Source organism: Lemur catta, chromosome 1 (assembly GCF_020740605.2).
Source record: "Lemur catta isolate mLemCat1 chromosome 1, mLemCat1.pri, whole genome shotgun sequence".
Taxonomy (NCBI): domain Eukaryota; kingdom Metazoa; phylum Chordata; class Mammalia; order Primates; family Lemuridae; genus Lemur; species Lemur catta.
In genome coordinates this window covers 148736296-148751322 of record NC_059128.1, presented here as the reverse complement: position 1 = coordinate 148751322, position 15027 = coordinate 148736296, and the positions used below count along the sequence as shown (strand labels likewise).

General features: G+C 45.3%; 1 protein-coding gene across 1 annotated transcript in view; it reads right to left on the bottom strand.

The window, feature by feature from the left end:
- GLB1 (galactosidase beta 1) overlaps positions 1-15027 on the bottom strand; it is an 85455-nt gene that overhangs the window by 47558 nt on the left and 22870 nt on the right. The window contains exons 6-9 of the mRNA XM_045537423.1: positions 8618-8798; positions 4748-4806; positions 3229-3350; positions 3102-3142 (exon numbers count right to left, since the gene is read on the bottom strand). Of these exons, the coding sequence (XP_045393379.1) occupies positions 3102-3142; positions 3229-3350; positions 4748-4806; positions 8618-8798 (403 nt within the window). The remainder of the gene's footprint in view (positions 1-3101; positions 3143-3228; positions 3351-4747; positions 4807-8617; positions 8799-15027) is intronic.

The window sequence follows — 15027 nt, the reverse complement described above, 5'->3', positions numbered from 1 at the left end:
TGGGGTCTGAGACTCCGCACTTCTAACAGGGCCCCAGGTGGTGCTGATGCTGCCATCTGGGGACCAGCAAGGCTTTGTGCCTTTCTCTTCTACTGCAGAGACCATTGTGCAATGCAAGTGTATGAGAATGAAGTTATTTTAGAATAATCTTTTGTCCAACCTAATTTGTAAGTCAATGAGGTACAAAATATGACAGTTCACCTATGACTAGTAATAAATTCCTTAGACACAGCTCACAAATGATGGAGCCACCTTGGGTGACCCTATTGGTGGTGGAGGTGACAGATGAGAGAGGCTGAGGATCAGGTCAGCCCTCAAAGACGTATTCATTAGTTCTCTGCACACAATCTACATTTCAAAAGACTTGGACTGCTCAAACAACTGAATTGATGTGGTCGTGTTACTTTCCCCCATTTCTTACTAATCAGACAGCTGACAGTTAGCAGGTCCACCTGCCGTAGGGGATGCATAGGTTAAAACACATCCCTTCTCTTGAGACACAAAGAAAATAAAACCACATCCCTTGCTGCAAGGCACACACCTTCTTTGTGGTCCTTCTGCTACCTCTCATGTGGTAGTGACTGTGCTGCCCTGTGTTTTTCGCTCCCCACTGAAGTGTGTGCACCTCAGGAGCAGAGGCTGTGCCTCACTTGTGCTCGAGGCCCCAGCCAGAGCACATTACAGGCATGGAGGAGGAGTTCAATGAGCAGTGGCCAAGCTGAGATGGACAAGTGTGACTTCCAGAAACAAACTCTACAGGCTGGGGAAGCCCGGGCTGGGAAGCCGGCCAGCGGGTTAAAGGGTGGACTGGGACATTAGGTCTCTGTTCTGGTTCTGCCAGTGGACTCTTGCTCTGCATGTTCTCAGACCACAGAGAAACAGTGTACACTCAAGACTGCTCTGGCCACCTGAGAAGGCGTGAGGTAGAAAAGCCAAAGAAACGGTGAGACTTCTCACTCCTCAACTCCCCACGTTGCGTGAGAAGCACAGGAGAGCCTGGCTCCTGCAGGCAGCCACACACAGGCATGAAGTAGGAGGCACAGCCCTGCACAAGCACGCGCACCCTCCCTCGGGTAGGACGGGCGAGGAGCTCCCCCAGGTGCTCTCCTCTCGCTGCTCTCCTCTGGGAAGCCGGCCTGAGGGACAGCTGCTAGAGGCAAAGCAGAGACTGGCCTTCCCTCACTTCCCTAAAGAGACTGGGCAGAGAGGCCTGGCAGAACACAAGCGGGGCTAGCGTGGGGGTGGCTCTGGGGCTTGGGGACACGAGGGGTTGTCCAAAGGGCAGTGACTCTAGCTCACCAGGGCCTGAGTTTGAGTACTGGCTCTTTTTACCAGCTGAACGGGAAATGTGTGGACATTTCTTTTTTTTTTGCACTCAGCTATTGTTATCTATAAAGTGGTGTCGATAATCCCTAGCCTAGATGAGACTGACATGAGGACTAAATAAGAAAATAGAGGCAGAAAGGAGACTTCTATTGATTATGGCGGAGGCAGAGGCAGGGGAGAGAATTAAGGACAACGTCTATTTTCTGAGCGATAGTTTTCATATTATCTAAATTTGTTTTCTCAGAAGAATATATTGTTTTAAATAAAACAGGAAGATTTAAAAAAATTGTTTCATGAACTGTAAAGTTCCAAAAAATATCGGTCTTTATTCCTAGACGGGATGATCGGCCTCAATTTCATCCACGGCAGCTAGGTGGAATTCCTGACAGCCTTGACTGTCCTGTCCACTGTGTGAAAGGCGCTACCACGTCTTGACTGTTTTCAGTGAGAAGACAGATACGCAGAGAAGGTCTAAAATGTCAACCACCAACCCTGGCACACTGTCATCTTTTAAGCAGTGACATCTGAGTTTTGCAGTACCTTCATTTCTTGTCTCTAGTAATAGTAATAAAATTGATAATGCTTGTAAGCAATGGCCCGTCCCAGCCTGCAAAGAAGATAGCAGTTCAAAGGAGAATCTTCATTAAGACTTGATAGCATCCAATTTCAGATCCTGAGAGATTTAGGCCCAAACTAAGCCTCTAAAACTCAACAGTAGAGCAACCTAAATGATTCAGAGAGAAAAATGCAGATGTGGAGGAGGAGAGGAGAGCTTAGAGAAAAGCCAACATAGCATAATTTGTCACAGAAATCAATGACAATGCAGAAAAATCTACCACGATTTTTCCCACCAAAAAATTACATATACAGGAATGTACAACGGTGCAGCTGCTTTGGAAAACACCATGGCAGCTCCTCAAACTCTAAACAGAGTTACCATATGACCCAGCAATTCTACTCCTTGGTACACACCCAAAGGAAGTGAAACAGGAATCCAAATACTTGCACATCAATGTCCATAGCAACATTATAGCTGAAAAGTGGAAATACTCCAAATGTCCATCAACCAATGAATGGACAAATATTGCACACCTATACAATAGAATATTGTTCAGCAACATAAGACTGAAGTACTGATACATGCTACAAAATGGACAGACCTTGAAAACACTGGGCTAAATGAAAGAAGTCAGGCACAAAGACCACATGCTGTATGGTTCCATCTATATAAAATGCCCAGAATAGGTAAATCCATAGGAAAAAGGAGTAGATTAGTGATTTCCAGGGCATGGGTCAAAGGAGAATGTGGAGTGACTGCTAATGGGGATGGAGCTTCTTTTTGGAGTGATAAAATGTCCTGGAATTTGATGGTGGCAATGGTTGCACAACTTTGTGAATATACTAAAAACCACTGAATCATACACTTTAAAATTGTGAATTTTATGATATGTAAATCATATCGTAGCAAGATGTTAAAAAAAAAAAAAAGACCAGAGCAGAATATCTGAACAAAGAAGCCACAATCACAGACCATGACTGAAGCCTGCCCAACCAGCCTGGTTTAAAACAATAAGGCTCTAAATGCTCAAGTTATGACCTTAAAAATTTTTTTTAATTATCTTTAAAAATTATATAGGTAATTCTAATATATTAGAAAATTTAGAAGACAAACAAAAATAGAAAATAAAAATTGTCTATGGGCACACCCCCCAAAATCAGTCAACAGAAACATTCTAGCATAAGCTTTCTACAAACAGATGTTCAATTGCTCTTACCATTCCAATAGGCAAAATTGGTCCCACCCATAAACATGTACCTACAAGAAAACAAGAGAACACATTGTACTTTATTGTGAACCCACAGCTACTGAAAGCTCCCTCCTCGCAGGCAATGAACACTCACAAGTTCACATTTGCCCCACGGGCAAGTATATCATAGAGGGTGGAAGCCACGTCTTCAGCCTTGACTGTCGAGTGAGGTTCGCCCCAGTGGTCTAACCAGCCAGTGTAGAATTCAGAATTGATCTAAAAAGAGAAAAGGATGTGGAGCTCAGGATGGATTTACAACCTTCCAATGCTAGGGCTTCCCTGTCACACCCTCCACCGAGGGACAGGTGTCAAGGGAGTTGACATGCACTGCCTACTCCAGAGCCAGGGAACCCATGAGCACTTCCAAAAACAGCCATGCTACACTCAGTCCTCAGGCTCCAACTCAAAGTGAGATCTCATCTTACACAATATAAGCTCTTCTGAAAAGCTGTACCTACATCAAAATTTTGTTAACTGGTCCCCTGTTTAAATACAGTAGGAAAGTCTTACTGGACAAAGGAATTGGACAGCAAAAAATGTTTATAAAATAATCAGCTCCAAATTCACCCTTTGTGTAAATCTAGATTTTCAGCTCTCAGGTTGACTTAGAATGAGGTAGACAATCCAAGTACTCTGCAAAGCAGGTCCCAAATGCTTCATGTTTCTCTTGGGCATCATCCTGCCAAGCTCCTGGGCTCGAGAAGGAAAAAGAAATCTGGCCCTTCTTGTTTCAGGTTCCAGGAAATAGCTCCACCCAAAGTCTGTGAATGGAGGCTCTGCACTGTTCACTCAGTGACTCAGAAAAGGTTGTTTTGTAAATAAGGCTTGCACACAGGGGACATGCTGCAAAGATGGCGTAAGATATAACCCCTTAAACTGGGCTGAGTAACAACAACGATAACAACTTCAGCTGGAGAAGGGAAGAGCAGAGGGAGCAGGACTGACAGATTGTTTACACCTGCTGGGATCTTGCCACCAGCTACACAGCATGCCACCGGGCCCCACAACTCAAAGGGTGGTCAGCAAACCAATGTTCTCAAAGCTACCTGGCTGCCTGTTAGAGATATAGAATCCCAGGCCCCACCCAAGACCCAGCAGATCAAATTTTGCTGTGTTTACAAATCACTTGGGGATTAACAAGATCCCCAAACATTTTAAAGGTAGAGAAGCTCTGTCACAAACAGCTGTCAAGAAGCACAGACCTGAACTCAGATCCTGGCCCGGCCACCCACCAGCTGTATGACCCTGGCAAGTGACGTATGTTCCCTGAGCCTCACTGAAAAAGGAGACAATTTATGAGAGTTGCCCTGAAAACCAGATAAATCAGGATGCAAGAGCATGGAGCCTGGACTATGGCAGGCCATTCACGTTGGTCCTCAGTCTGTTCCACTCCAGTGCAGGGCCTCAGTGTCAATAGCAGCATTATTTCTGCTGTCACCTATGTGTCTAGAACAGCTATGTCCCCACAGTGCCATCAGCTGCTGACCCCAGAGCCAGAAAAATCAAGGATCCACTCCACCCCTTGCCCCCAGCATGTAACCTCTCTGTCCCAACGGTTGCAATGAAGTTGGTACAAGTCAACAGTCTCTCCACACCTCACCCTCAATTCTTACCAAGGGTCCTTTGGGCTCACTCTTCCTCTGGGTTAGGAAAGCAGCTGTGATGTTGGCGCCTGAAAATTACAAGAGGGAAAAGAAAAGTCAATCACAGGAATGACAAGAACTTAAATAACAACAGCCTTTTACGGGACTTGAGCCTGAGGCCCTGCTATGGTCTGAATGTTGAAGTCCCCCAGAATTCGTATGTTGGAACCTAATACCTAATGTGACAGTGTTAAGAGGTGGGGTCTTTGGGAACAGATTAAGTCATGAGGGCTCCATGCTCATGAATGGGATTGGTGTCCTTATAAAAGAGGCTCAAGAAAGCTCCCTGATTTTTTCTTACTGATTTTCCTGAGTTCTGTATAGGTTCTAGTTATTAGCCGTTTATAGGATGCATAGCATGCAAATATTTTCTCCCACTCTGTAGGTTGTCTATTCACTCTAATGATAGTATCTCTGCTGTGCAGAAGCTTTGTAATTTGATCAGGTCCAAATTATTTATTTTTGTTGTTGCTGTGATTGCTTTTGGGGTCTTCATAAATTCTTTGCCTAGGCCTACGTCTATAAGAGTTTCTTTAACATTATACAACTATTATGTATCCATAATAATTAAAAATAAAAAAATTTAAAAATAAAGGAACACACAGATGTTGTAGAAACACAATACATATTCTAACTTAGAAAAATAAATATCTTTCTATCCTCTCCCATGTCCAATCCTACTTCCCACAGGAAAACCAGTTTTGTGTATCTGTTTTCAGTCTTTTATCTATGTATGTATATTTTTAAAAATAAAAGTCAACTGCTTTTGTTTCTTTAAAAAAAAAAAAAAAGGCTCTTTGGCCTCGTCTGCCATATGAGGACACAGCAAGAAGGCACCATCTTTGGAGCAGAGAGCAAGCCCTCACCAGGCGCTGAATCTGCTGGCATCTTGATTTTGGACTTCTGAGCCTCTATAACTGCCAATAAATTTCTTTTGTTTCTAAATTACCCAGTCTAAGGCATTTTGTTAGAGCAGCCTGGACTGACTAAGACAGATCCGCTGCCCCTCCCCACACCCGCATGGACCTGGAATACCTCCAAGCTAGCTTCAGGCTGGACCCCAGCCATCCATGTGAGGCATGGGTGGAGACCACAGAACATTGCTTCCTCCCTGAACAGGCAGGTCCCCATAGCCTTTCCTGACTGTACTGTCTTAGGCATCCCTGCCACAGACCGTCTTCTTCATCTGTGTTTCCCCAGGGCCTGGACACATGTTTTGTACGTTTCTCTTCCATGAATCTGGTTCACCCAGAGGCTCCCCACAGGACGAGTCTGCTTTGAAGATAGTTACTTGCAGCCTCCACAGTGCCATACACACAAGAATGCCACAAATATTTGCCAGTTAATTAAATCAAAGGGATGTGGGTGCACTAATTGTGTTTATCCCTGAATAGAGTACACTCTGAATACTAATTTGTATATCATCAGCCATTCCAAACCACTTGTTCTCAAATTTTTCTCCTGAAACATTTCATTAGATACCTGTGTCTTTTTTTTGGTTGTTGTTGAGACAGAGTCTCGCTCTGTCGCCCGGGCTAGAGTGCCGTGGCGTCAGCCTAGCTCACAGCAACCTCAAACTCCTGGGCTCAAGCAATCCTTCTGCCGAGTAGCTGGAACTACAGGTGTGTGCCACCATGCCCGGCTAATTTTTTTCTATTTTTAGTAGAGAGATGGGGTCTCACTGTGGCTCAGGCTGGTCTGGAACTCCTGAGCTCAAGCTCCCACCTCGGCCTCCCAGAGTGCTAGCATTACAGGCGTGAGCCACTGCACCTGGCCAGGATGCCTGTGTCCTATCTTGCCTCCTGTGTCTTCCATTGTCCCTTCCTCCTCTAAAAAGAAAAAGAATGTCTCCACCGAGAAGCAACAGGCTGCCTCGCGTCAGTGAAAGAGTATGTATGAACAGTATCCACACCAACCAGAGCAGACGACACCCTGGCCCCACGCTGCATGACCCAGTTCCCACAGCAGGTATCCCAGAGTGGAAACGACATCAGCCAAGACCCTGATAACCCTGCTCTGAGACTGGCCTGTGGGTTCTTTGTAGGTCCAGCTTTCAGGATACAATGTGCTGATCAAGAAAGAGCAGAACCTCATTTACTTCACGGCTATGTTTCTCACTGTTAAGCATTAGGTGGCATTCAGATCTTTACACATGGTTCTCATGAGACCACCCACTCCCCCCAAGCCATGCCCGTCTCCCACACAAATGAATGAATCTGGCAAAAGCCTCAGGCTGCACACTGGCCTTGTAGCGGTCTGTTCTCCCACCCCCAGTGGTGACGGTCACACTGTCACCTCATACAGATAATGCTTACAACACATTCACAATAACCTTCAATTTGTTCCTCCCAACAGAAGAACAGTGTACTTTTTCATTTCTGTGATGGGAAGTGCGCCAGAGCTGAAGGAAACCAGCATGCCACTTCCTCTGCAGCTCTTTGTAGATGAGCTCTGTCATCACCTAACACTCTGGGCAAGGCACATGTTTCTAGAAACAATTCACTTAAGGTCAGGTCTTCTTCTTTTCTTCTCTTTCCTGGTAACATAGAAGAACTTCTTTAAAAATGTGACTTCATCCTAACTGCTCATTCCAGGCTTCTGCACATCCCTCTCAAGAGAGGGGAAGTGCTGGATGATGGGCGACGTGCACGGACCGCCTGGTGCCTCAGAGGGGAGGGCAGCAGAGTCTTTATGCTACTCGAGGGACTAATCTTTCTGTGGTAACATTTTATTCTGAAATAATTTCTAACTTACAGAAAGTTGTAGGAATAGTACAAAGAACTCTCACATTCCCCTCACCTAGATTCTCCAATTGCTCGCATTTTACTAGATTTACTCTATCAGCTTCTCTCTCTCTATAAAAATATATGTTTTCTTCTGAGCCATTCAGGAATAATTTGCAGACATGTTGGCCCTTTGCCCCTAAATACTTCGGGGTTTATTCCCTAGAAACACACAATGCAATTATAAAATTTAAACAATTATAAAACTTTAAACCCAAAACAATTACAAAAATCAGAAAATTACATTGATACAATACTATTTCTAATCTACAGACTTTATCAAAGATTACAATTGTCTTAATAATGTCCTTCATAGCAAAAATAAAAAAAAAAATCCAGTCCGGGATCCTATTCAGGATCACATGCTGTAATTAGCTGTCACATACATACCCTGGGAAAGCTGTTCTCAATCTACATGAAGACTCTCTTAACATTTCTTATGGCCAAAAGTACCCTAGCCGCACTCCGAACCCATCTAGAACTTTCATTCGCAGAACCTCCATAGCTTACACAGCACTAATGAGTCTGGCAAGACAGTTTTTGTAGCATCTGCCAAACCTTCAGCCCTGTTAAGAATTATGCAGAAAAATAACAGATGTATAAGGTAAGTTTCCAGCTAGTGGTTGACTTCAAAGTTGGCTACGGCCAGGACATAGCCCCGAGGGTCCTGCCAAGATGGGAGGGCAGGGAGAGCAGAGAAGCGCAGAGAAGCTTGACCCAGACACAGGGCCTCAAAGGCAACTGCCTCAGGGAAGAGCTTCTCACAGGTGGAACTGCCCACCTGTGTCCTCATCCTGGCTGGGCCAGCCCTGTGCTCCAGGGCCCAGGCTAACTCCACCAGTGCTGTAAGTGCAGTGACCCTGGAAGCTCTTGCCCCACAGACAACCCTCTGCTACTGAGAGATGCAGTTATTCTATTTTACTTATTACTTGATAAAGGAAAATTTGAGAAATCTCATTCAATCTGCCCACAGTACCTAAAACAACAGCTTCCCAGAGTAATGGACTGAGGAAAAAGCTGATTTAAAACCGCATTTTCTGTTACTGCAGACACCAACCTGTTCCAAAGTCCACTGTGGCGTAGAGGCCCTGCAGGCCCCCACGCTGTAGGAAATAATCCTGTGCCCCGTCAGTGGTGAACAGAACCACGTCGTCACCCAGGTAGTAGCGGAAACGCTTCAGCAGGAAACGCATGTAGTTAGGATCGCAGGTGATGTAGCTGCCATATTCATTTTCAACCTGCAAATTAGAAAAGAGGAGGCTGAGGCAGGAGCATCGCTTGAGCCCAGGAGTTAGAGGTTGCAGTGAGCTCTGATGAAGCCACTGTACTCCAGCCCTGGCAACTGAGTGAGACCCTGTCTCAAAAAAAAAAAAAGAAAGAAAGAAAAGAAAAGAGGAGGGAAAAATTAGGAGATCCTAATGTAGCCATTCTAATGCAAGCTTTTGTTTAGGGAAAATATCTGCCTCTCCTGACTGCCAGACAAGTCTCCTTCACTCAGACCGCAAAACTCATTTTTCTAAAAAGCAGCTCAGCACAAAAGCTTAGCTTCTACTAACCCTCCCCCACCACCCAGAAATAAGAGAAAGAAAACAAAATACACCAAATTAGTTTTTGGTTTGTATTGATATTCTCCCTTATAGTAGATATTTTAAACATTATATAAATAATACCTTCCAGTGGTAAATATATTAGCAAATGGAGAAAAAATGAAAAGAAAATGGAAAAAGTATCTGTTAGTTCTATTGCCCAGAGATAACCAATGAAAGCATTTTAATATACAGCTTTCCAGATTTACACAGATACACACATACGCTAAATACACACAATAAGCGTCTCCTTCCTCAAAACTGGTATCATATTATATGTATCAGTTGTAACACTGTTTTTTTCCCTTAACACATTATGCAAAATCTCCAAGGCAGTAAGAAGGTGTATGCTGGGCATGGATTCGCCACTGTTTATTTGACATCCTGCTGTCAGACACACAGTGTGTTTCCCATTTTGTGCTCCATCACCAATGCTCAGTTTGTGCTAGAGCAGGGGTCCCCAACCTGCGGTGAGTTGTATACTTATTTCATTATATATTACAATATAATAATAATAGGAATGAAGTGCACAATAAATGTAATGCTCTTGAATCATCCCCAAACCATCCCCACCCTCTCCCACCGCAGGTCTGTAGAAAAACTGTCTTCTATGAAAACAGTCCCTGGTGCCAAAAAGGTTGGGGACCACTGTGCTGAAGAACATCAGTGGTTCTCAAAACCAGGAGCTCTTTTGCCCCCCAGGGGACATTTGGCAATGTTTGGAAACATTTTGGTTTGTCACATGGGGGGGTGCTGACGGCATCGGTGGGTAGAGGTGGTAGCGGGGAGATGCTGCTAAACGTCCTATGGTGGCAGGACAGCACCGCAGCAAACAAGTACCAGGTGCAACATGGCTACGGTGCGGAGGGTGGGAAGCCCTGCTCTGAAGCACGTATGAGGTGGGTAGCACTTCCAAGGGGTGAAAATTGATTCTTACGGGATAAAAACATCTTATTCTTTTTATACATAAAACATAGATGAACATACTGTACATAAAGGTATACATAAAAAAAAAAAAAAAAAAGGCTGGGCGTGGTGGTCCCAGCTACTCGGGAGGCTGAGGCAGGAGGATTTCTCAAGCCCAGGAGTTTGAATTCAGCCTGGGCAACAGAGCAAGGCCCCATCTCTAAAACTAAACAAATAAAACAACAACAAAAACAGATATTCTATATCTCAGGTATTAAAATTTCATGGTGGGGAGGAGGAGGCAATTAGAAAAAAATGCCTAAAAAGCCTCCTTAGTGGGCAACAATGAAAAAAAAGGTTAATATTGCACTCAAGCAATGAAACAAATGAACTTCCACTCTACCCAATACGCCGAAGAATCTAAGAAACATAATGTTGAGAGAAAGAAGCATAATGCTGAAAAATACATACAGTAAGTACAATCCCCCTTGGAGAAAATTCAAAAACAGTAAAAAACCAAACTATAAAGTGTGAGTGCCCACATAGGTGGTAAAAGAACAAACAAAAGCAAGGGCCTGACGGCCATAAAAGTCCAGACAGTGGGAGGAAACGGGGTACGATCAAGAAGGTCACCTGGGAAGCTTCTACGGTACTGGCCACTGGCCATACTGTCTCCCGTCCTTGGAGGGTGTTTATGTGGGTGTTCACATTATAATGATTCATTATGCTGCACATTTATGTATGCTTGCCATGTTTTATAATTTTACAAAAATCTTTTTAAAACCCAACCATAAAATGTCAACTTGCACATAATACAAATCCAGTTGTTGCGATCCTAGGAATACATGGTCTTCAAACATAAGCACCAGACATCGTGAGCCCCCAGAAAAGAGGTGCTTAGCCTGAGGGTAGCGGGAGAGATGGTTAAGGAGGTGTCCCCAGAGAGGCAGCCTGAGGCATCTCTAGAAGGAGAGGCTCCGAGCTGGGGACGGAGAATGGGTAGAGGGTATTCCTGCAAGAGGCAGCCCGTTTGTGAAACCACCAGCAGCTTGACTTTGCCCGTGTGCAGAGTTAAAGAGTGGGAAAGGAACGGTGAGTGATGACAATGAACCAAATGCCACCATTATTATCTGTACAGTCCTGCTGTCTCCCAAATGGCTTTATGAGTGATTGTTCTCTCAGAGAGGATCCCTCTGGCAATACTTTCACGTTTTGGGTTCAAGATACAAAACAGAGTGTAGCAAGCATGCCCAGTATCAAGGTCTTCACTGGTCGTGAATGCATCCCGAAAGAGGAGGTATCTACTGCTCACATAGAGTAGAAAACTCCCATTGGTGAGTTAAGTTCCACAAACATTCTCTTTGAAATAATTAGATTAATGCTAATAAAAGCTTTGCAAATATTGGCAAGGTTCTTTTTCCTCATTCTCTCCCTGCCCCTTCTTTTTTAGAGACAGGGTCTCACTCTGTCGCTCAGAATGGCGTGCAGTGGCACACTCATTGTTCATTGCAGCCTCGAACTCCTAGGCTCAGGTGAAGTGATGATCCTCCTGCCTCAGCCTCCCAAAGGACTACAGACGAGGACCATCATTCCCGGCTAATGTTTTTAATTTCTTGTAGAGATGGGGTCTCACTATGTTGCCCAGGCTGGTCTCTTAAACTGGCCTCAAGTAATCCTCCTGCCTTAGCCTCCCAAGTGCTGGGATTACAGGCATGAGCCATCATGCCCAGCCTCCCCTCTTTTAGTAAATGCTACTTAAATGGCTGTGTCTCCCTTTATCATTTGGCTACCAAGAAGTTCAGAGCTAAACCTAAGGGTCGGCTCTGGCCACTAAGCAGGCCCAGAACCTCTGTGCCTCATGTAGTTTTCTGCCCACCCCCACTCTCCAATCCAACCTCAGTTTTCTTCCCTATAATCTCGCTTTTTCAAGTCTTATTTATCCCTTATCATCATTATATCACGACCTTAACATAAACAGGCTGATAAAAAATGCATACACATAATTTGGTTAGGTTTTGAGAGAGAGAAAAGTACATTTGCAAGGCACCTTAAAGTGGCGGCTGTGGGTGCAGGAGGCTGAGGCCCAATCATCCACATGCAAATCTGAGCTCTGCCACTCCCACCTGTGGGACTCCACCTGTAAAGCGTCCCTACCTCGCTGGGTTATCATGGGGAGTAACTGAGTCAATACATGACTAGAGCTCTGCGCAGTACCCGGCATCTGGTAAGTGCTCAAGAAGCTAGCAACTAAGCTCTACTCAAGTTATATGTTATTGCCAATTAGGGAAGACAAAGAGCTTTGTGAAAGCTAGGGGTGGGGGTGGGGGAAACACACAAACAGAAAAGGGCTTGAAAGACCATAGAAAAAGTCACTGTGAGGTTCAGAGGAACATTGAGTTTTCCAAAGCAAGAGTCAGCAAACTTTTTCAGTAAAGGGCCAGAGAGTAAATATTTAGGCTTTGCAGCCATAAGGGCCTCTGTCTTCACTACTCCCCTCTGCCATTGTAGTGCAAAAGCAGCCAGAGTCGGCATATAAATGAATAGTGTGGCTATTCCAATGTACCTTTATTTGCAAAAACAGGTAAAGGGTGGCCACAGTTTATAGGTCTTTTCTAGAGTAACTATCTCCATCCTATGAGCTCCTTAAGCACCACAGACTTTTAAATTGTTCATCTTGCAAACAGTAGGTATAAATAGCCTCATTGAGTCATGATGAATACTCCACTAACTGGATGAAGTACAGTTGTGGGTGGCTCCTAATTAGTTTCACCTTGTATATCATCAGTGGGTGCACGAGGCTTTACCCATTTTAGGTGCAGGCTGAGATAGATAAACCTCCACATATGCAAACCGCCACAGGTGACACTGGCTCCACTGATCCCTCCAGAAAATAAACACTGGCAGATCTGGCCGAATCATAGGGATGAATGAAGGTCAGGCTGCATCTCTAAGACAATAGTGTTGAGGGATCTGACTGGCCTCAGGCAGGAACTGGAGCCTTCAGGTCTGACTCATTTTTAACCTGGCTGCACACCCAGAGCTCTTCCCTGGCCTCCTCAAACTCTCTGGGCACCCAGAGAGAACACCCTCATGAACTGAGAAAAGCCATAATCTTCTACCCCTCGACATGAACTAAGACAGAGATAGGAATCAGCTTTTATAGATATCTTTACACATAGAAACACTGTCTACAAGTCCCCCAGTTCTTTCTTATCAAGCCCAGCCTCTATTCAGTTCCAGCTCCACTTGGTGGGCGTGTGACGTGCGGGCGTGTGGGGAGCCAGAGAGACTAGAGAGCCGGCAGGTCAGGGATGTACCAAGGTAAGCCGCCCATGTGCTTCCCCAAAGCAGGCCCCAACCCAGGTTCTGCGAGTCCAACAGAGGCCGACTGGGACGGCTTCTGGACAGCGGGAGCTTGCATGCGAGCTGCGCTTCAAAGGACAAGTAGGGCAACCGTGGACGATGATGCACAAAGAATTTCTACTGATATGAAAAAATGCTTATGACATAAGAATGAAGTGAAAAAAGCCACACAGAAAATAGGTCACACAGAATGAACTTACTCTGTAAAAAGGAAGGAAAAAAAAAAAAAAAGCCTAGAAAAATATTCAAGGAAACTCCCAAAATGTGAAGAGCTCTGCTTCTGGCTCTTGAGGTTTGAGTGACAATTACATTTTTTCTGCTTTCTTGTTTTTCTGTTTTATTTAGTAAACCAGGGGCAAAAATGATGAGGTGGGATTCAAGCAGGTGGAGTGGGAGGGAGAGAAGAGGACAAAGAGGAGGGGGGAGGGGGAGGGGGAGGGGGAGGAGGGCAGAGTCACCTGGCAGGATCCACAGTCAAGTTAAAGTCCTCTGAAGTTGGCAGGGATGGACATGAGAAGAAACGTCTCCAAGACTTCACCATCCTCTGCAGACTTAATATTTGATTATGTTTTTGTGGCATTTCCATAACCAAAAGGTGCAGAGAAGTTGTGAGCAGAAATTGAAAGTGATTCAAGAAGCAGAGACTGAAAAAAGAGGCCAGCTGAGAAGAGGGCTCGCACCTGAGATCAGAAGAAAGGAAGAAGACACAGGCACGCAGAGCAGAGGTGCACCCACGTTTCAGACTTGGTATCTTCATACAAGAAAATGTGGCCCCTATCAGCTCAACCAGCACGGGCTCAGGACGGGTAAAAGATGAAGGGGCTTTGAGGAGTTACTGGTACATCCCTCTGTGAGCAGCAACCGGCCTCTCTCAAGCCCACATCTCCTCCCACCGTGCAGCCTCAGAAGGGACACTCGGCTGGCTCAGCCCTCAGCACTTCAGTCCCCTGCAGCTGAGGGGCAAAGGAGGGGCCGTGCTCCCACCGCCATGACCCGCCCCTACAACCTGTGCATAGTACTGTTCATAAGAAGGAAACCGGGCCCAAGGGAGTGCCACGCTGCATCCCTGGGAAGCGCCAGACTGCTGCCAGTTTTATATAACTTTATTCTTTTCAATAACAGGAGTCTTGGTAAATGTCCAATGAACATGGTCTTATGTTTTACCTCAGTAATTTTACAAACACCAAAACCCATGAAGTTCAAGTATCCCGATTTTTCACGTGGAATATATGTGAAAAACATGATGTAGCCCACAGTGTATCAGTCTTTGCAGAACCAAGAACACGTGGAGGAAGGAGAGCGGGGCAGGAAGTGGGAGAGAGCACTTAATGGCCCCAACCCACCACATCCTTTTCCACCCCGGGGTTGACTGCCTGCCTAGGCAGTGCAGGTACCACGCGCTTCCGTCCATGCTGCCTCCCCGCTGCCAGAAGGCCACATCCCAGGAGAGACAGAGCACACTCTGGGATCAGCAGAACGAGGGCGCAACCTTGATTCTGCCGCCTGCCAGCTAGGTGACCTTGGCCAAGTCACTTAGCCTTTTTGAACTTCTTCATTTAAAAGAGAGGGTGGTTGGGAGAATTGAATAGCATTTGTAGGGCAGCAGGCCGGG